Source organism: Arthrobotrys flagrans, assembly GCF_004000055.1.
Source record: "Arthrobotrys flagrans strain CBS H-5679 chromosome Unknown unitig_15, whole genome shotgun sequence".
Taxonomy (NCBI): Eukaryota; Fungi; Ascomycota; class Orbiliomycetes; order Orbiliales; family Orbiliaceae; genus Arthrobotrys; species Arthrobotrys flagrans.
In genome coordinates this window covers 2,471,077-2,493,674 of record NW_027137545.1, presented here as the reverse complement: position 1 = coordinate 2,493,674, position 22,598 = coordinate 2,471,077, and the positions used below count along the sequence as shown (strand labels likewise).

At 42.9% G+C, this 22,598-nt stretch overlaps 4 protein-coding genes across 4 annotated transcripts; 2 read left to right on the top strand and 2 right to left on the bottom strand.

Moving 5' to 3' along the window:
- Window positions 1-1,148: 1,148 nt before the first annotated feature.
- Window positions 1,149-2,420, bottom strand: DFL_000632 (uncharacterized protein; the record flags this gene model as incomplete). Its single annotated transcript, XM_067635720.1, has 1 exon — window positions 1,149-2,420. One exon carries the CDS (start codon window positions 2,418-2,420, stop codon window positions 1,149-1,151), a length of 1,272 nt encoding a protein of 423 aa, XP_067495177.1.
- Window positions 2,421-3,628: 1,208 nt separating this feature from the next.
- Window positions 3,629-3,934, top strand: DFL_000631 (uncharacterized protein; the record flags this gene model as incomplete). Its single annotated transcript, XM_067635709.1, has 1 exon — window positions 3,629-3,934. The coding sequence occupies one exon, from the start codon at window positions 3,629-3,631 to the stop codon at window positions 3,932-3,934; it is 306 nt and encodes a 101-aa protein (XP_067495176.1).
- A 4,819-nt stretch (window positions 3,935-8,753) lies between these two features.
- Window positions 8,754-10,319, bottom strand: DFL_000630 (uncharacterized protein; the record flags this gene model as incomplete). Its single annotated transcript, XM_067635696.1, has 2 exons — window positions 8,754-9,235; window positions 9,314-10,319. 2 exons carry the CDS (start codon window positions 10,317-10,319, stop codon window positions 8,754-8,756), a joined length of 1,488 nt encoding a protein of 495 aa, XP_067495175.1.
- A 10,951-nt stretch (window positions 10,320-21,270) lies between these two features.
- Window positions 21,271-21,592, top strand: DFL_000629 (uncharacterized protein; the record flags this gene model as incomplete). Its single annotated transcript, XM_067635683.1, has 2 exons — window positions 21,271-21,385; window positions 21,447-21,592. 2 exons carry the CDS (start codon window positions 21,271-21,273, stop codon window positions 21,590-21,592), a joined length of 261 nt encoding a protein of 86 aa, XP_067495174.1.
- Between the last annotated feature and the right edge of the window lie 1,006 nt (window positions 21,593-22,598).

Here is a 22,598-nt window from a genome sequence, read left to right as displayed (position 1 = left end):
GGATAAATGCTACCTATTAAAGATATTAATTCACGACGTCGACAGGCGCTCAGATACTCGACGAGGTTCAAAGTCATTCGGATGGGTAGAGACGTCCCGGTACGAGTGAAAACCTTTCTATGCTAGGAATAGGCTGCAGCCCTTGGCAGTATGCAAAATCTTGTTAAAATACTTCACAACTGCTTCTATAGCTGTTTTTAATTCTGTTTTTGCCGTCGGTTGTGCACCACTTGCGTGCAGAGAGCATTACTAGAGAAATATTTCGAAAACCCTTTCTTTCACCCATGCATGAGTCTTCGAATCTACTACACCGCATATCAATGATCCATAAATCCAATTAGCCAACTGGTGTGGACGAAAATCAATTAATATCAATTCAGAATGAATCTAGAAACTGTTAATACTGTATAACCAGACTATCAACTACAGCAAGCACAGTTGTATCGATAAACCACTAAAATAAAGTTTTGTTCCTTGCGCACAGCTCCACCAGACTATATTGTTCCACAATGCTTAGCATCCCAAGAGAACGTAGCGTTACCAGCGTCAAGAAACCACCAAAAAGCTTGACCCTGAAACCGTCGAATCGTGTTTCTTGATGCTAAGACCGGCCTGCGCCTGACGATCTTGGCAAACGTACCTGTCGCTCGACACATAGTTAACGCGAGCTGCACTGTTTGTTCGCTGCGTGAGCCGGAAGCCCTGACTACCTTAAATTGAGGGTCTCCCCTCGTTTTCGAAGAATTTCGTTTTGTATGGAAGTTGGCTTAGATCAAGTGTACGTAGTATCGGTTCTTGTTTCGTTCTGATACTCATGCATGCGTGGCCAATTATGTGTTGTTAGAGACTCAACGCAACAGTGCTAGGAACGTGAACGATGCCGTGTGGTGCTCGCCGCGATATCGATCTCTTGCTTATAAGCTGACAACGGTGATACATTGAACACCCTTGTATATTTTACTTTCACTTGATGATTGAGAGGAAACTGTTAATTCGCCAATGAATACACTTCGTGTTGTATTGGATTACTCAATAAAGTCGTTTTAAACATTTACTTGCGTAGGAACCTTGCCAAATTCTGCCCACGCGGCCACGTCGGCTCCCAATTATATCGATCTCAGCACCGGCTCAATACGCATGCAGCCTCGTTACCAGCTGGTTATAAACCAATCGAACTTCCATCTCGCACAACTTAACCCATTACTGACGATGGCCTCCATATCGTGCAGCGTCTCAATCATCTTATACCCGTGTGCACGGCACTGAGCTGGTTCATCAGACGTCGCGATAACTAGCTCGCATTTGGAAGAAAACTCAGGACAGGGTCCCTCTAGGCACCCCAGTTCTCCCCACCAAGTTAGGGCGCGCCAGACGCTACCGATACATACTCCTCCTTCATTGTAGGTGTGACAAGATGCGCAACAGTCATATGAGGTTCCATTGCTGAAAGTGGTTTTGATGGTTTCGCCTGCGTCAGGACCTGCGTCAACCACGGTCCAATGTCTTCTGAATTCGGGTGGTGGGCTTCTGTTCTTGGTGCCGCAGGACTCGTAATAAGTCGGGACCGGAAGATTTGTTGTGACTGTCGAGAGATAAGTTGTAGCGTCGGTATACGAAGTTAATGTCCTTGTAAAGATGCTGCTTGCGAATGCGACTTTATATTTGCTGGTCGTGCCGAGGGTGATAATCTTTGTGGTTGTTTTATTAGTGGTTTGTAGAGGTGGTAGAACCGTCTTTGTTGTGACGATTGTTTTGGTAGTGGTAGCAGCCGCCTTTGTTGTCGTCTTCCAAAGATCACTCGTGCCGGTCTTTGTAAGTAATGTCTTGGTACATGTTAAAGCTGCCACATATTTTCCCTTCGCAGCCACTGGCTCCGGCTCCGGCTCGGGCTCCGCACTGCGACGACTGCGGCGACCGTTTTCCCACCAAGGGGGTGGTGCTGGTTCCGCCTCTATTCCCTCATTGATGGGATCATCTACTATGGCTACGAATCCTGAAGGGGCGGCGACAGTCACGGAAGGGGTGGTGATGGTTGAAGTTGACTCCGGCAAGGTGACGGTTTTAGTGGTACTGGTCGACGTTGCGTGAACTGTGCGAGTGTGGGTGGTCGTTCCAATCCATATCGTGACTAAAGTACTGGTAGTGGAAGTCTGCCAAATAGTGGAGTATTTTTGCGACGTGACCGTTTTAGTCACTTTAATGGTACGTGTGGATCTTGGTTTAGTCACCGTCTTCCATCGTGTAACTGTATATCGCGCGGTTTTGTGAATCTTTTTCGTGACTTTATATATTTTGTTTGGTGGATTGTCGCAGTAACGAGTGGCACATGTTTGGCTTGTGATAACGGTGCGTGCGGTAACGAATGATACGAACGCGACCAAGGCGACAACCAGGAGGTTGAAACGAGAGGAACCCAGCATGGTGAATTATATCGGCTGGTGGTGAGTTTGAAGAAACAATTCCCACGGGTACCATTGTTCGCTACCCATGATTTTAACGACTTTCGGATGCCTTAACGTGCAACGAGCGTAGAATTGCAAAATGCGCATTTGTGCACACGGGAGCGCAGAATGTTCGTTGGGTTGCAACGGGGCTTGCATCTCATGACATGTGCTAATAATACTAAGCATCTATACCGGCAAACCTGCCGCTTGGGGTCAAATTGGGAATTTCTGGGCACTTGCGCTCACCAATCGCGCTGCGGCGTCGCCGAAAGAGCGATAATACCGCTGCAGGTTTGTTTGTTTTCGACGGATCCTGCGAATGAGCCGCTGTTTAACTACCGAAGCAGAGAGCCACCCGTTCGATTTCAGCCGCAAAATATCGATTATATCGTAGTAGATATCGTACAACCCATGGTCATACAGAATAAGGTAACACCATTGTGTGCTACCGTCTCCAAGTTTGAACCGATGACGAGACTGGTTTGAGCCTAGGTTTTTTTTATCGCAATCACTCCACGATTATGTCGGGATATAATCGAGTGAGAGTGGTCTCGCTGGTGGAAGGGTCGCTATATATGCCGCCGGGTAATGCGAGAGATAGCATAATGTTATAAAAGATATGTCTGAATGGTATAATAGCACAAGCGCTAGCATCTTCCCGGGTGCGAGATGCCAATGTTGATGTTGTACTGCAGTAGAGACTTGAGAGTTAGAATAAGCATATCAAATAACAAGTGCATGCATGGCTCTCAGCTCCCCGCAAATTTTCCACACGGGTGGCCTTGGCAATCTTAGCGCATTTGTAGTCTTGGTATATTCAGAAAGAAACATTACCGAAGCCGTTCTCGTCATGACAAACCTTCATGCTCAAAACAGCACATACGAAGTATCCAAATAATCAGATAGTATTCATTCTCCTTAATGCGCCGCCAATATTTTCGGAGCTAGGTGCACTGAGCATATCTGGTTTCCCGTTCTGATTCAATGTGTTGCGACGCACTCCGATTGAGAAACGGCAAAAATAACGTTTTGGGTCGGTGTCTAAAATTACAACATACAATTCAAGAGCAGAAAATGTGTTGGCTGTTCCTAGATTACTAATAACCTTACTCCGAACCATATAAGAATCCTTTAGTAAACATTATCTGACGACTTTGATGTCAGAGATGTTGGATATTGTTGTCATGGGCATCGCCGTCGCTTACAACGGGAAGGTTCAGTCCACCAACGAAAGGCTCCGTGAGAAGTACCAGGGTTTCAGTGCTCTTCTATCGGAGGAATATGATCTACTCCGAGACCAAGTAGCCGATCTACCTGTACTTCCAAAGGGCCAACTTGCTTTCGCAGCCGTTCGGAAAATCAAGTCAGACGTAAAGAGTTTCCCGAAATATAGCAAATTCTGCGAGCCACTAGAGGAGCTGGGCCAGACAATATTGGAATGGAATTTGATCAGGATGATTAGGCACCGGCGGAACACCGAGGTTCATTAACTTCCCGACCTTGCAGACCTTACATATCTTGCCCACGAGTACCTAAAATGGCTTCCCAAGTACGCAGGAGGGAAAGAAAGCAACCGGGCAGCTTTGCTGGGCTTGGCCAAGGTAGCTACTAAGCTGGTGGCTGGTACCGATGGCGGTCTGGATCGTGATGTTGTCGAAGGTCTATGGGTCCTCTGAATGGTTTGGGACAGAGACGCGCGGCACTGGCTAGCCACTAATATGCGTACTGCAAACTAATGCTCAATAGCAAGTCATGCAAGCGGTTGTAATAGTTGGTAGCTAGATCTGATTGTCAGAGGCTAAGGTGTAACTAACAAGCAAGTATCTAGGATAGAGGCCATTCTACCTTTGGACCTAAGCCACTTACAAAGGGAAAACAACGCAACTTTGTTTTCTCACAAACACTGCGCCGTGATATTGTTGACGAGTCACATGCAAGTCGTATATCCACACGTCTCTTTTCGGAAAGACAAACACAGGGCCCAAACTTTCCCTCGGAATCCTGGACTATAAAAGAGCAGCCTCCCCATCATCCCCTTTTTTCTAATCTCTCTTTTTCCCAAGAGGCTTAGATGGTAGATTTTTAAAAAAACATTTGTTCTTTTCAGTTTTACCCCATTATGCTGGCTCTGGACCAGCCACATGTGGCGTCGTTGGGACAAATTAAGCAACAGGCTGTATCTCAGGTATTAATACCGAATCGCGTCTGGGCTAGTATACCATTCTAGGATACTACTCGCAAATCGTTATGAGACCACGTAACTGCCTTATAAACTGCAGCGTGTCTGCATCTAATCTCGCGTCGCGGGCACATGATAGGCACCATGTCCACGTTATCGAAGGGAGAGTGTTATGCTGTGCCTGTGAATATACCTAAACTTAACCTCCCGAGACTAGACTTGGACTGTCACCAATATGCAATCAATATATACATGCTTTGAGCCCTCATCACCGGAACATAAAGTCATCGTAGGAACCCTTACAATCATTCATAGGGGCCGAACCGAGGCGGTTCGGAGATTCATCTCTCGAGTCCTCGAACAACACAATTCTCCTGCCCTGAACTACGAATCGTATCGAGTCTAAGTCGACAGCTAGGATCACAGCCATGAACTTCTAGCACACTTTCATCGACGATGAATTGAACTATGATGGTTCCTATCTCCCCGATAGTCACCATCTATGATGCAAATCTGATGTTGGGGCTGTCGCGATTCCGGAGACAGGTACCACTCTGGTAATGAAAGACGCCAACGATAAACAAGACACTGGTAACGAACAAGATCGATGTTAATGTAGACCCAGGCTCTCCGGCCGTCAGCAAAGAAAACGGATTTGCATCGAGAGCAGTGACGACGACGACGACGGTCCAGAGCACTATGGGATAATTCATTAATACCTTTAGTATTGGAAGGTAAAGATGACCATCCACGGCTCGAAAAAGTTCAGCAAAATTCCGATGGGGTCATTTGTGGATACGGACTCATCGAATATCTGTCAAGTCGATGGGTCGCGGAGAAATTTGGAGTAGAGAAAGTAATAGAGAAGCTCCAGCGGCTAAACATCCAGATCGTCGATGGCCCTTGCGCCTCCAAAGGAAGCTGGCAGTTGGCTTACTAAATCATGCACACAATAAGTAAGGGTAGTATGACTATTCACAGAGATTCCCCTCGACGCGAACAGGCCACAGATAGGGGAGAAGAACGTAAGTCCTCGAAACTGTTTTCATTTACACTTATACCGTCCTGGGGCGGCAAACCAGTCGTCCCGATCAGCAGTTTATGTGACTGCGGGATCTTCCATTTATCTCTATTAGTTGGATTCTGTCTGTCTAACATCTTTCAATTGTAGATTTGAAAAGACATATTCAAAAAGCCGGAGCCGACTGAACCCTGACCTGCGAGGCATTTACGGTCGGGCGAGCATTTTTCCACGCCGACCAACATTTCAACGGCATTTTTCGGGCATCGCTAAATGAAAGGGACATAAAACGTATTCCATCGATAGTGATAGGATCGGCGAACTTCTTGAAAAATTGTTGCAACTTCCCTTCAGTTTCTCGGTCTTCGTGTTTTCTCTCTTTTTAGTTGCTCTTATATATGTTTCTTTTAGTAGTTACTACCCACCATTTCGTGATTACGCTTGCACGATGGCGAAGGTATCTTTTCTCTGAGTATCATCTGCTTCTGATAATTCTTGCAGTTGCATACAAATAATTTTTGTCTTAATTCAGGACTGCTTACATACCGAAGTGGTTAGATTACCTTGTAATAGGTTTCAAGAGCGGCCTATTACCTTTCAATATAGTTGAGGACCGACTCTATCAGAAAACGTGGGACTACAATAGCAAAAATTGAGGTCAACGGATCCAGATATATCCCTACCTGTATCCTGATATTATATCACTTGAATCTGATACATCCGCCAGCTTCTTGAACACGTCCTCTAACTTCTTATAAAACTTCTGTGTCTAGCTTTTATAACCATAGCCATTAGTTTCAAGCTTCGTTATCGCCTTGTTTGCTAATTTCCTAGGCTTGAACGAGGGTACATTACGACAGTCGGAGTCGGGAACATGTATAGTATTAATGATATCTAGGAATAAAATCGAACTCGTGTCGTAAGATCTCGTAGAGTGTGAATTCGCGGAAGTTCTTAAAGCCGGAGTTGTGTGTGCGGGTTGGCGGTGTTAATATCCATGCATTTCGCAGTCAGCCATCGTGTTTCTCTATAACAAAACTGGTTAACTGTGTCAAAAAGGGTGTTTATTGACATGGTATTAATATGAACTTTTTGTGGTATTATGATATTACAGCTTTTGCTTTAAATTAGAATAGTATTAGAAGTAAAAGGCTATTAGTAATTTGGATTAGAATGGTGTTTTACGTAATTTACGCATTAGGTTAAAGTCTGGTGTAGTCCTATAGCTAAAAATTCTATTAAGACAGAGAATTGCGGGAAACCATGGGGAAAACTCTGAAGCCCAGCAAGTCCAAGCATCTCGCCGCTACCTACGCACCAGAAATTTCTGTGATTACTATGCATATTTACAACGTCCCAGAAGTTGAACGTGATATTTAGTCGCTATCTGGACATATTCATGGGATTCGTTTAGGGAACTTTTGGACGGTTTGGGTGACGTATTGCCGTTCTCTTCGCGCTCAGACATCACGCATATTCACATTCACGATGAAGTTTCGAAAACTTATATAATGAGCTAGAATACACCTTGTGGTTTCATAGTTTCTTCATCAAAGCAAACTAAAACCCTTTCACAAAAATCTGTCGCCTATACATTGGTACCATAAAAATTATACTTTTCCAAATTTCTTATATAAAACTATTACCGTTTGATATACAGGCCAAAAGACAAATATAAAAACCTATCGGAGCTAATCAAGATTACGAAGCGCTTCAAGTAGCTCCGGCATTTTGCTGCTTTGGTAAAATAAATTTTATGTAAATTAATATGAAATAAATATTAAAAATAATAATATAACGGTCAATTTCAGCATATCTACTCTCACCACCATAGCTGTCCTCAACCTTTGCAGGTACTTTTGATATACGCCCCGATACCAGTTCCAGAGCCTAGTCAATTGGCTATCTATCTCTTCTTGAAACCGCCCAAGGCCTTCCTACGCCTAAAGAACTGGGCATAACCAATGCAAATTTGGCCAAATCATCTCTAGGTCTGGAAGTTTAAATTAAATCTATTAGGTTAATGGCTTCATTAATTTTGTAACAAATATGAAAATAGATATCACAGCATACTAGGTATGAGAAATCCTGAATAAATGGCACGATCCAGTATGGTGGCTACGCCAGCCTCAGTATAACTTTACTAACAATAATACTAATTATTAAATATATTTGAATAATCTCAAAATATATAATATAATTCATGCTAAGATTTCTTGTAGTATCTATATATATATAATTGATGACTGGGCCTAATATAGTCGAACCGAAATTATTCAGAATGATACTTCAACCTGTTACGTTGGTTCCTAAATGGTCGGATAGGAAACAAAATATGGCTTAATAGATCTCTAGAGTTCTCGAACTGATGTATTTCTCCGTTATATCGGACGGTGAGAAGGTTAGTTGCCAGTATGGATAATTCACCTGACCGTATTATCTCTATGACCGCTTGAAGAGTTCTAGTCGAAGAAATACGCATAGGTTCTAATGCCAACTATGGAAATGGGAGCCAATCTGTGGACATTATGGGATGGGGCCGTTATAACAAGAACTATGGGGAGAATTCTAGGGCCTGTTTTGGCTACAAGTCAACAACAGAAAGGACTTCTTATTAGTGCAAGATATATGGAGTCACGCCTAAAGTGTGACTACTTCGTAGAGTCTGGGTGCGAGATCAGCCGCACCCTACAATACTGACGGCACATTATTCCTGAATCAGCCTGGCTATAGTACGGCACGGGACTACTATAGTACTGGTACGTTTTCTTCTCAAATATTTCTTGGTGATACTTTGTACCGACTTCGACTGTTCATGAGAGTTCATTTTCCTCCTCTTACCAACAAATATCTTCTTTCCCATAATACCGATATCATATATTGAATTGAAAATTATATTGATAAGAGATATCGATGGATCCTTGCCTTCGTAACTGTTAAACATGGCACACTGGGTCACGATATGAGTTGGCACACCCAGAGCAAACAATAATTCTTTCACTTATGAGGCACAAAAGCCAAATTACATCGCTGATATATAACAGTGCAAAGCTACATTATAGAACCAAAGCATTCAAAGAGGTAATTACATGGTATAACTCACACTATCCTAATCTGTTGAACTTGAACCAGCTAACCCGTCGGTTAGACGTACCCTATCCCTTTTATATACAACAATGCTACCGAATATTCTCCTCATACGAGCTTCCGACTCTAAGGCAGGGTCGTGTTCACCAATGCAGCTTGCAAACCCTGATTTGATGTCCTGCAGAACGCATCTGTGTCCGGGCACGACGACTTCAAGTGTATTGAACTTGAGCTTGCGTAGTTCATTCTCTAGCTCTGCGGCAGATTTATACCATTCTCTGATTAATCTGGGGCTAAGGGAGATTAATCTATCAGTTTGATAGATGGACCGCAGAAGGCTTCCGTACGCCAAATCGCAACAAATTTCGGACTCGCAGAGTGGCCTATTTGGTTCCAGAGCTTCTAAGTACTCCGAACAGGCGGCGCATGCGAGTGCCCGATATAATAGGCCAAAACTTGAGCACAAGTGCCTGACCCTCTCCTGGCGCAGCCTCATGATTTGATCTTCAGGTCCAATACAAAAGAGTCAGTAAGTTAATATACCGCAGTTTTTTACAAACTTTCTGATTTTTTCACACTTACTTTGTAGTTCTTCCGGCCAGAGCTCCGTATTCAGGTACTCCTTGCGGGCATCACATAATCTGTACGCTTGTACTCCTTCAACACCTATTGAGGAACATTGTTTTGCCAGTAGTGCTACCAAGTTCTCCACTTCCCTCTGGGTATTAAAGACTTTCGAGATATACAACCAATTCTCGTACCCTGGATCTAGAGCAAATCTTTCCCACAAAAGTAGCCATATCTCGCTCCAGGTTTGCAGCGCTCCCTGCCACTGATACTTCTCCGCAAGAATGGCAATTTTATATAGGGTGTTGAAACTGATATCTCGGCTGCTTTCGTCGGCGTTGAAATGAATTATGCCAAATATAACTCGTAATGCTTCTGGGTCGCCGTCTAGATCTAGCTCCCTGAATCTTCTCGTTGTTGCTGCAGTGCCCGAATTATCGCTAGGCGCAGGAATTGCTCTAATCAAAGGCCTCAGAACAGACGAAGAAACGGAAAGGACATCCTTCGAAACCTGATATTTAAAGGCCTGCTGGTTGTTTTCGTCTTTGGCGATGACCACAAGGTCATAGTCTTCTGTAAAAGTAGTAGTAGTAGTAGTGATGGCGGTGCCGGTTTCTTCGGGGCTTGCAATACTATTGTTTGTATCGGCAATCAGTCGTCGCGGAGTCGATAACCCCGAAGTAGACGGGTCTGAGGCAGTTTCCTCTGCTGTAGTAAAATCAGTGTCGGTCTCAGACTGACTTGGAGTTCTCAACGGAGCCAGGCTCCAGGAGTCAGGTAGACTACGAGGGGCGGAAGCGCGGGTGGATTCTAGGGAGGCAACCGTAACCTGTACGGCTTGCAACTGAAGTTCGATTTGCTCGATACGACTGAGTATTTCGATTTGCTCGAGATGGTTGATTAGTTCCATTTCCTCCATACGGCTAATTAATTCGACTTCTTGTCCGCTACTTGTTGGTCTAGTTCTCGAGCTCGAGCTCGGCCCTGCCTCCGACTCCGGGATCATAGCGTTATCCGCCATGGAGAATTATGTACCCCGGCTTTTATTTTGAGATTGATGAATGCTTAAAAAAAGGAATATAAAGATTAAAATTATAATTAAAGTTCAGATGGCTGCGGTTCTGGCGGGACGTTAACTCATATCGATACCGATATCTACAGGTATAGCGCAGATCGCAGAGAATGAGGTTTGCTGCCCGTATAACAGTAGCTTGAACAATTTTTATATATTTCTGTGATTTACAGAGGCTTAGAGGAAATTCAAAAGTCGAGAAGCAAGCAAGCGATATTTTATGTTAGAGATCACAGGGTATGTGGCACAGCACAATTGTACGATATTATGGGGTATCTTGGGAAAGTGTATCGCTAGCCGCCTACGTCGTGGTTGTCAGCCAATAGTACCCAATGTGTAACCACAACGCGCAAAATAACACATTTGCATGCAGGAGTGGGGCTCACGACAGGTGGAAACTGGCTTTTGAAACTTCTGCAGCTTTAGGAAGTCTTGTATTTTTGTTCAGGCTGGTATGTAGGATACTTTTGGGCTTACTTCCGATTCATTAAATAGTGCAGTATATTTTAAAAGTATATTATAGGGTACCTCCGGATCCGCCTCGCGCAGCTGGGCTCGAAACTATAACTCCGGCATCAAGGCTATATGTCAGACCGAATGCGTAAAAGAGGGAATGAGGAGTAAGTTGGCATCCCTGTATTCCTTGAAAGCTAAAACAAATAGAGTAAAGAAATAGGTATTGTATAAATATATAGATTAACTGATCGACTTTCTAGTAAAGCTAATATTCTTCCAATCTCCTCACGCTCTGCCATGTTATAGTGCCAATTGGTACAGAAGGGGTTGCAGCGGGCGCCGAATTTCGCGTTAAAACGAGTTCCGACAAAGCCCTGGAGGTCTATATATATATACAGTCCTAGAAGGGTTATTGGCTCTATTGCTGAATATTTTATATTGCCATACAACCTTTGTCTACTATGTGATCACATGGTCTGTTTTGCAGCGGAATAGCGCGGATATATAATTCCAGTTTAAATTTGACGGCGGTACTATTATCAGTTCTATTCCACCCTGGCTAAAAGCTTTTGAGACACAAAAGTAGTCATATTTGATCCGGTTGATAGTCAAGCCACAAAATAATCTTGCATATATGCATATATACGCAGTGAATTGATGTTACAGGGCCGATTTGTTTCTCTGTACCATATTTTCTTATATAAGGCTCGGCACGTTGGCTCGACAACTTTCTCTCCAGTAACCTTTCCAGCTCCTCATCAACTCGCAAAACACATCTCGAATAGGACGTCTTCAGTATTCACACAACATATCGGGCGATATCGCAATGGCCGCTCCCGACCTCGCAACTTAAATTCCCCAAAGACGAACACCGAATAGTTAAGAATCCGTGCAGAAAACCTGAGTCTACATACTGAAGCCCTAGAAGACCATGAGGAGAAGATTCGTGGGGTCCTTGTGACCCGACTTTCAACATTGGAGAGTAATGCTACCGCTTTGTCCATTATTGATTGCCAATTCGCCGGCAATTCAAACATTGCGGATTAGGTTTTGCAGAAGCACGGCTAGTAGGATAGCCACTCAATTCATTTCGTGAAGGTACCTAGGTACGAGATGAACCTGGTCAAAATCTCTTCTCACATTGGAATAGGTATCGTCCTGTTCATTGCTTTTTTTCTGAGTTCGTTGTAAGAATAATCATATTGAACATACCAACTTGGGTAGAACGTCTTCGACATGCAGGGTCTTGAAACTTACGCATGAAGGTACACCCTAGGGATCTTAACGACGACTGCGACGGCAACATCCAGCTGTCTCCCAATGTGTAGAGACGTCACATTTACGTCCTATACTCTCTGGATTTTACATTCCTGGCATTCCTTTTGGTTCTCTGCCTCATTTTCTTGTCCTCACTGCTCGGCACGCTTATAAAGTTATCGGGGATAAGCGGAGGGATAAGAATTCTTTCTTAAGGATAAACCGTTAGGTGCTCAAGACAAGGTGTAATTAATTGTCAAGCCTTTCTAGAGTGGGGGCTAGTCAACCTCCGGCTTCGAAAACTCCAAATCTAGGGTAGATAAAATTAATAGAGTAGAATCTATTAATATAGTAGACTCATCGGAGAAATCCATCAAATTGATAATAGATATATACACTAATCCAACGTACATAAGGTGCAACCAGACAGTAGCGAAAATATATTAAAAAAACGGTAGAGTCGCTGATATTCAGGTAAACATTCATTTAACACATGTTAAACATTGCTCTTATACTAGAATAGCTAGTACTAATACCCTCTGAGTATTTATTTCACTCAGCAAGTGTAACAATCACCTTCCATCATATCCTCCATTCTCTAGTCCATAGAATTTACTAGAAATTTGAAGATGCATAGATAGAGATGTTTCGGTAACAAAGTGAGTCGGGAATTACCAATGAACAGGATTGAGAGGATTAACTCATAAAAGGATAATATATCGAGAAAGAATAAGAGTAAGGAGGAACATGTGTTATTAAAACTTCCTCTCTTTCAATCAGTCAAGAGATCTGGTATTGACAGAAATACCCCCTTCGATTACAAGCCTCAAAGTCCTCAAACGCTCAAAACCTCGTTTTGCTACAGTAAGTATTATATTGGCAGGAAATAGTTATCACGACTTTGCATACGTGTACCCCAAATAGCTGTTAACAAACAGAGATGTGGCTTACAATCTTGAAAAGCGGATGCGAGTGAGGTTGAACTACGGCATGGTGTCAAAATGGATTGATTTATATACGCTGCGGGGTGGATCATCAGAGCAAAAGGATCTCGGTACTGTTTCAGTCTAGAATCTTAGACTTTCGTCTCTTATGCCCTATATTTCCTTTGTATTTCTTTCCTGTGTGTAAGTTGTAGAATTGAATTTAGTTTCTGTATTCATATACGTTTGGATTATAATACATAAATAAATCGGTTTGATGCATTTCCGAACCGACTCTCAATCACCATCCACTACCAGACTTTGCTGTATTTTGGTTTCCCCTCTATCTTCATTCCACACCTTTCCGGAATTCCATCTCCCGTGAGCTGTAGCTGTTTCAGTATTAAAACGACTACGGTGGAGAGCCAGCTAGTAGTCGTTTTCGGCCGAGTGGACCCTATTCCTGTCTAATTTGTTCGGGCAAATGATTCAAGATTCCGTTCCCTCCCAGGGCCTTGGGAGCTCGCCACTGTTTCGTGCTTTATTTTGTAAAAATAATTGGGGCTTGTAATCACAGTGCAAATGGAAGAAGGCAAGAGCAAAGAGAAATATCGAACAATAGGACGAACGGGGACAACGAGAAGGAAGAGAGTCAGTAGGGAGGCTATCTGACTCTCTCCCCGAATACAGCTCCACTATGTACAAAAAGTTCATTAACTTTCGAATTTAGTATTCCCCTCCTCAATAATATGCCGCACCTGATATATCGAGACCTGCAATATCCCCAACTCGGCAACATCGCAAGTTGAGGGTATCTTGGGTGCGGGTTAGCCAAGTATGACAAATAAAAGAATTGTTTGAAATGCTTTCAGCGTTACTAGGGCAATGTAAATTCCTTTAGTGTGAACGACTCAATTATCGACGCAAATTAATACCGCTCGCATTAGAGAGATGAAGCCCGCAAGTAGATTTTGTGGCCACTTCCTCAACTTCAAAGTTTTCTTCCGCAAAATATCTGAAGATTTCTAGTATCTGTTCCCGAATTTGTAGGAGATATTGGAAATCTGTTGGATCTTGCGGGATTTCCTGAAGATATGTGAATCTTTGATTCAGCCGGAGGGGCGACGGAAAACAAAAGTTATGCGGAGAGGGGGATTTGACGGCAGCAGGCGACGAAAAGGAGCCAGTCCCTTGGTGGCTGGGTTGACCAAAGTCCAACGAGATCACTCATTGTCTGAAAAAAAAAAGGCCAGAACTATTTCTTTGGTTTTATAGAATGAAATTGTAGGACTGGAGTTGGGACTCGATGTATACAATGTTGAATTTATCGATAGAACAAAGGGGCATGCATGCTTCATGCTATCTTTAAGGCTTATCCATATTTATTGAACCCATTGTATTATATATATGTTTTGCCGATTGCTCGTATTCGTAACCAAATTACATACTCAATCATATATGTGGTACCTATTTATCAACTTAAATGAAATTCGACGATAATTTTGCTGACGCCCTATCTCGTTCTACTTTTGGTATAAATATGAACTAGCGTATTGATTAACTACCAATTGGGGTTTTCCAATCTAGTTTAATATATGATGATGGCAATATTTTATGGAGGAACAATAGTATTATATCTTTGTGGTAGCGGCCTGATCCTGCTGACTTATAGAGGCCATAACACGTCGCGTCGTAGGGGATGCTTAAGTACTTGAGTAGATAACGTTGTGCGCGTGCTGGCTCAGTTAAGATCATGGGGATTCCATAGTTCTGCAGAATAATTCTTAAATTCAACTGAATAGTTAATTAGGGGATCTAACTTTACCGAATAAAGCAATAATATTACCGTATAGCGCCTCCAACCGGGTTTATTTAGGATAGTGATCCCCGCGCAGCCTGTAAAATGCACCGATTCATTCGTGAAGAAGTATAACACATGCTGGTTTCGTAACCAACCTAAAAGAGGTGAACCATGAATAGTATGTTTCCATTCTTCCGTTTTCTAGTGCTAGTGAGAGGTAGTAATATGGTCTATAGGAGACTACCAGCTATCTAGCTGGCCCATCAGCTATACATAAGTAAAATGGACGGTATAGAGCGGTGGGCGGTAGGCCCGCCTATAAGCCGGAGAGAGAGAAAGACAAGAGAATAATATAAAGTAAATAATAATAATTCAATAGGTGTATAAGAATGAGCAAAGGAAATTGGTTAAACAAAGGAAACTTAGTAGGAAAGAACGTCGGTAGGAAACCGATTTATAGAACAAGAATGCCAAGGTATGTTAACAAACCAAAAATGCAACAGAACACTGTGACCACATATTTCTACCACACTAGTACCCGTCTTGAGACTAGACTAGAGTCCTATTTTTGGAATATACGGAAATCAGCGATATATCGATAAATACATTAAGTTTAACTCACATGACACAAAAACCTTTTTTAACAAACTTTGAATAAACGTTTTCAAAGATGCTCTAGAAACCCCGATGTTTATAACCATCATGAGATTTTGGATCAGCTACTAGTACAACTAGAGCCGTCAAATTCATGTGCAATGGATCTAGAGAAATGTCTGTCGCAGTTGGTATCTTTTCGGTTCCATCTTCGTATTAGAAGTGGAGGGAATGGCTCCGTCTTTCATATATTATCTTGCATAAAGTACCGCCGCCGACATAAAGTGGCGCTTTGTGGGATTTGCTAGCGGGATATACAACGGCACACCAATACGCTCTTCGGAGTATGCCGGGATGCATATAATCTTCATTTTTCAAGTATAAGAGACCTAATTCGACCTCCTAAGGTTAGGGCTAAACTGACTGTACTACAACTATTAAACAGGAAAAACAGGAAACGATTCTGTTGAGAGATTCGGAGGAAGGTTGACAGATCAAGACCTACTTTTAGCTAATCCACGACGTTGTAGCTCCCGGACAAGACTTCCAGGATCTCCAGGATCAAAGTTAAGAGTCTCTCCCCGGCTTCACGAAACCTCCAGCATGCTCCTTAGACAATTCTAGAACTAATACACTCCTGGCTCAATTAATTGCTCTAGATCTCTTACTCAAAGAATCCACCACACCACATTTACCGCCTTCTTGTCAATATATGATACTGTTGTTATCTTTCGAATGCCCAACGATGAGCGACGGTACAGAGGATTAAGAAAGTTCGCGCTAGAAGCTCCTAGTCGTCTCAGGGGAGAGCTACGAGCGGAATCGGGGGTCTGTATTACACCAACCCGTATCGTGTCGTACATTAAGACTAATCTATTACGTGTCTAGTCAAAGTCATGTTACAAATCGTATGCTATACAACTCCCGAAACTGTCACTAGAGGACGCTACAAACAAAAAAATCGTCGTTCTCACCGAAGAACTGAAGGGGGACCGCGAGAAACTTCAGAGGGAGCGGAAGTAATTTAATATGAAGATGGAAGTTTTCAATACTGAGACGGCTCCGAGGAGGGAATTCCAAAGTAAATTGCTCGCCGAAATTGCGTTTCTCAAAAAGCAGTTTGAGTCTCTGGTATATTCTCGGATAAACTCTCTTCCTTTCATAGGTACATTGCGCTAATATATTTAATGACCTCTATTAAATTTCGTTTGGAAAGCTTCACTTGCATATCTTGATAAACCTTGCACACGAGAAGCCGAGGGAGAAAGGGTTGGCTTATGAATTAAAATATTATTTTTTGACCTTAGCTGAAGTTTTGACGGATGGAACCAAAGAATTTTTCAAAGTGTTCTATCATAGTGGACGGGTGAGAGAGATGGCTTCGTCGAGCCGTAGGACTGAAACCAAATATATTGTTAGGTCAATATTCAGTCTTCAAGATCACCAGGGACAGGGATATTTCGAAGAGGTTTTCCAATGTGTTTTTGGGTCATCGATATATGTGAGTATTTCCAACATCAGTGTACTGGAAACATGTAAAGCAACTAATCTAATCCCCATAACTAAAGCCATTTGAACAGTCCCGATGAGCAAACGGATATCGATAATAATGCTCAATAATTTCTTATTACAAGACTATTACCACAAGCTACAGGTTTGTTACTTTTACCGGGGGCATATTAAAACCATTTGTTACTTGCGGTCACGCCAAAGCCAGGTATATTCGAAACCATTCGACAAGAATTCTAAGTAGCATTGTTTCTGAATCAAATAAGAGAGTTGAGATCTGGAACGGAGGATCCGAACACGAGTCGAGGGTTGGAGTGGGGCCTGATGAGCGATAGCCCTCTTCTAGATTTCCTTTATTCTCTCTTGCAACCCACGGGAGCGAGGCTATGGGGGGTTACTGCTCTAGCCCACCATATGGTGTACTTTTTACATCTTCTTTTTTATATATTTCTTAGGTCTAGGGTTTTTCTTTCTTTGTAATTTCAGTCAGACTATGGTAAAATGGGAATTAATTACCGGGTAATAGTTGCCCAGTGCTTTATAAATACTCAAGATTGATTGCCCTTCGGAGTGAGGCTATTTCTGTCCGTCGTTGTGCCTCAGCACTAATTCCTAACCTTCCACCGTCTTATGCACATTTAAATTGGCCTGGGCGAGGCCCGGGAAGTACTCTATCTTACGGTATACTTCTGTGCCCCGTTTGGTCTTACCTTAGCCTGTTAGGTATTTAGCACTGGGGTACGCGTGCACGAGTGGAAGTTTCCGCATGTTTTAAATGTTGGAGGCTACCTATCGATATCCCATCAATCGTACATATCGTGAGAAAAACAGCCACGTCAAAGGTTTACCAGAAGCTATCTTCGTAGGATTAAATAAATCAGCGGGCTAATTATCGCTGCACTAAAAGTATACCGAGTATAAAGCATTGTGCAGTGTGAAACCGCCATAACTCTCAATTGCTCAATCACGAAGTGTATTGAAGCCCTATGTATTACTTCACGGGACCCCTGTAAAATTGAGGTTTGCAGATGTTAATCGTCCAGAATATACACGATGGTTATCCGGGATTTGAGCTCCCTTTATGTAACGCCAATAGCAGGAGAGTGCAATGTCGTTGGTAGATACATAGGTACTAAGTAGTTAAGTAGTTAAGCATATACTAACTACTTATATAGTTATGTGGATTTGGGTAAGCTAGAGATCTTCTGAATTTGGCAAAATAAACGTGTAAAGCTCTTATCACAGCGGCTTTAGTACATGACGTTATGGCGGCCGTCGTAACATGAACGGCAGAGCGATCCTCGAAGTCATGACCAATCCTTGCAGGCCATGTAGTATTCGCCATAGGGATTGAAGTGAACTAGTCCTTGCGTATTCGATCATAGTCATCCTTGATCCGAACCTCGGTGGCGGTGACTCCATGACTCTCATGTTACAGGGATCTTTCGATTGTGTTTCGGTCCTTATATATATGCGTAGGTTCTCTAAGACTTCCTCCTAGGATTGATCCCCAGTAGGATCCCGGTAGCGAGACTGGAGTTACTGCTTGGAAGTAAAAGTTAATGGGGAAAGAGACTTAAAAATGTTAGTAGGTTTGGCTCTAGCTGAGAGGGCAGTCCCTCTCCTTGTTAGCCACGAATGGTGTTTTTTTTCGCTTTCTGTAGCACCCAACTCAACTTAATGGAAGCCTTCTTCCTTCTTACAAACAGCACAGCTCTCTTCATCTTCGCCTTCAACTATATTAGCAGGCTTCAGTAAAAAAACCATCAGTAACTCGCCGACAATGTCAACAGCGGGGAGTCAATATTATCGAGATTTCAACAACTTGGTACGAACGATGCGATTTGGTTCGGCCAGATCGAAACCGCGTCCAATCGCCGCATCGATTAAAATCTTTCTTGTCGGGAGCGATTCTACTCTGGTTATCTATATTGATTATTCGCTAGATGGGCCAAACTTTCAAGTAAGCAAGTCTCTCTGAATTTGATGAACCAATTCCTTCTGGAACATTGTGGTGCGGCCGACTGATTTAATTCTATCGTGATGATTTGCTGCTCAACAAATCGAACGGAATAACAGACGCGTTAATAGGTACCAAGGTGCGGTCGCCGGATCGAAATCCAACACTGCTAGGGCCGGGCTTTCTTAGGACAAAAACGATGATTTTAAGACTGAGGAGATTCTCTCTTGAAAAACTAACACCAACTTTTAAAGGGTGAACGCTGCCGAACCTGGATGGGTAAATGGATAGAAACTAACGCCGTGCATATGCCAGTACTTTCCATATGTTACCGAGGGCGTCGACGAAGCCACCCAATCGCGAGCGGTGGTAAGGGTCTCCGAGACACATGAATTCCAAAATTGGAAGTAATATCATTGTTTCGTGGTGGTGATGGGGTTGAGGCCCTATCAATAGTAGACCCGAACACCTACAAAACGAGGTCGATATTCACGGACGACGGACTCTACACCATGGTTCTCTGTAGACCGTGGGACAACGGAGGCATTGTTGAACCTACGTCATTGTATTTCAGCATGTTCCCTGGTGGAAGGATACCGCGCGGCAGAACCGAAGAGATGACTTACGAGGAATGGGTGGAGGACCATGGACCTACCCTTCGAGATCTGATGGATGAAAAAGAGCTAGAAGTAAATCGGAAGATTACCCACCTTCGGCAGGAACTGTAGGTCGGGATTCAAGGGGAATATAATTACACTTTAGTTTAGGTGAGGAAAAACGGCTTAACTATTAATGTTTCCTTTTAATATCGATATCAAATAACTTAATATTACAACATGTAGTGGGCCTTGCACAGATATGCAAGGTTTGGATTCGAATGTTTGGAGCATATGCATATAATATCGAAGATATACCTAAATCTTGGATTCAAGGCTACTATATCTCTTTGGATGAATAGACCCAATCATGTCATACTGTTTAGATCCACTTTGTACATACTGAAGTATAATGTTGCCCAGGGAAAATCGGACTACGGGCGATATTTGCTCTTCCTAGATCAAGATCGAACGTGCACATATATAGGCATATTGATAGAAGTTCTACTAAATTTTGGTAGTCTCTAGCCCCATGCCGGTTTCTCCGCCAAATGTATATCAGAACTATGACTGGCAGGAATTCTGTTATTCCATATATCAGATTAAAATCTTTCCAGGCAGAGGATCTCGCCTTGAAAGTCTTGACAATTTTCTGCAAAACAGTTTTTATTGAGGTCAAACCGCTTTGATAGTTCATACAGACAGTTCTAGCTGGTGTCGCGCGGTTTTCGACAAATCATTGATTTGTTCATTCTTATGACAAGAACCCTCATAGAAAGATTGTTCCATTTTTGTTTTCTCTAAGATATATAAGTCTGGGAGATGATATAAACTTGGTTTGTCGTACCCACATCCTTTACAGCATATTCCCAACATTGTGGGGTCTCTACATCTGTACCGTCAAAGTGATGCCTTGCGGCAAAGTTCCATCGGCTATTTTCCCACCTCTCGCGGACTCGGTGGTGACATGCCAGTTTGGTATTTAGCGCTAGCGTACACGTGCACCAATAGAAGTTTCTGCGTGTTTTAATCGTACATACCATGAGAGCAACGGCTGTTTCGGAGGTGAGCCGGAGAGCCCCGATCGAAGCTATGTTCGGAGGTTTAGCCATTTAACCAAATCTAGTCGTGTGAGCATTTACAATTTTGATATATCTGGGCGTTCACCACAATTCCAAGATCTGTGCGACCGTGTCGAATTATAAGCTAGTATATCCTCACGACCGCATTCTCAATGGTAGTAAAAAGTAACATTACAAAATCCCCGTAGAAGTGATGTTAAGGGATCCTCACCATCAATTGCGGGAATACAGACTGCCGGTGAAATCATGCCAGTAGGTGCACTGCTGTGCAGCGTGTAACCAGACTGGGTCTGTATCGCCAAGACTTTCTTTGACGATTTGAGCAAACAAGACCTAACCCTCTCACTTCCGGATTCGGCAAGACAAACAAACAGTGCGTAAAGTTTCCCTCGCCAAGACCCTTCGACTATAAAAGCACGGCCGCCCCAGTACCCTCTTTCTTCACCAGCTCTCTTCGCCAATTGGCTTAGATCAAGTGTAGTATCTGTTCTTTTCAGTTTAATGTATGTATTTTACCCTCCCTCTCTTCAGCCACATTTTGGCTTGGCAATGACATCACAAGCCACACCTCGTGAAGCAATGTTGCTAATTACTGTGAATAGATCTGAAATATCGTCCACGCGACGATATCGGTTATTAATATTATTTTTGCACCTGGGATGAGATCCTCTTAGCTTGCTAATGTTCTCTCCACCGTGTCTCCAGTATTGCACTGTCTCTGGATGATGCGAACTATTCTTTTCCATGGTTGTCTTCGTGATATCGAAGCCTCCATAGAAAATACCTTGAAACTTACCACCCACGACCCAGTCGAGTCCTACCAAAAAGTACCCACTCGTAAGTAGCTTCTCTCACGCTAGCTCCTGAGCTTCAATATAAAGCTAATGATTCGGCTTAGAACAATTTCATCAAATCTCTCTTCTCTTCTCTGTCTTCTCTTCTCTCACACATTTTCTTTCAAGCTCTATTTTTCAATTGTCTTTACTCCATCGTATTCATCTCTTCTCGCATATAACCATACTAAAGTGTCTCGTGATCTACTAACATGACCTAGAGCCTAGAGCCACACGCGCTTAGATGTCCCATTTGATCATCACAGCCGCCAGCCCCTTCATCCCCGGCAATGGAGAACCCTGGGCCTAGTGGCCCAGATCCCTATGGCCCCATCGACTTCCCAGAGCCCCCAGGGCACACCGTTTCTACCTCGGGGCTTACAGTTTTATGCAAGATGCCGTCCCATTCCCTTCAGAACCAATCGTACTCTTGCCTCGTCATCAGGTGGCGCCCTCTCGTGTCATTCTCATGCAATCCTCGGGTCATTCTCAGGCCATTTTGTGTGTCATCATCGCGTCATTGCCACTCTTGGCCCTAGGCAACCATTTGGAATGCAGTCATAAAAGCAGGATCCCCAGCAAATGCAACATCAAACGCCCTGGGTGCATATTCCCAACAAAATTTAACCAATCAAACGTAGACACTTGTCTTGCAGACGTGGCTTACAAATGTCTACAAGCGTTTTGACAAGTCTTTGTCAGTCTTACAAAGCATGCCGGTTTTCCGGCTCCCAAGCTTTGGAACAGGCCGAAGGAGCACAGTATTCCATTTTTCAGATAATTGTCAAACTTTTTGTGGACTGCTTTTTGATGATAAAATCATCTGGACTTGCTGATGCATCTTCCCACCGATTTCATAACCGCACAGAAATAAATATTCAAGAATATCTAGCAGCAAAAACGCACGGAATATCACATAGTCTGGAAAAAGTTTATCAGTTATCTGAAAAATGGAATATACCCATTGGTTCCCTTCCCGCTGAATCAGATATCTGAGTCTCCCTTTAAAGCGATCACGAACTGTATATAGAAACGAATATATTATATACTTCGCATCCCTTAAAGCCGGGTGTTCAATACAGAAAACAAAACCTTATCAAAATCTGACATTTGTAGTATTCTTTGTGAATTATAATTTCAAGCCAAATTATACTTTATACTAAATAATTCTTTATATATTAAAAAAGAAATGATCAAATTATTAATACCAACGGCAG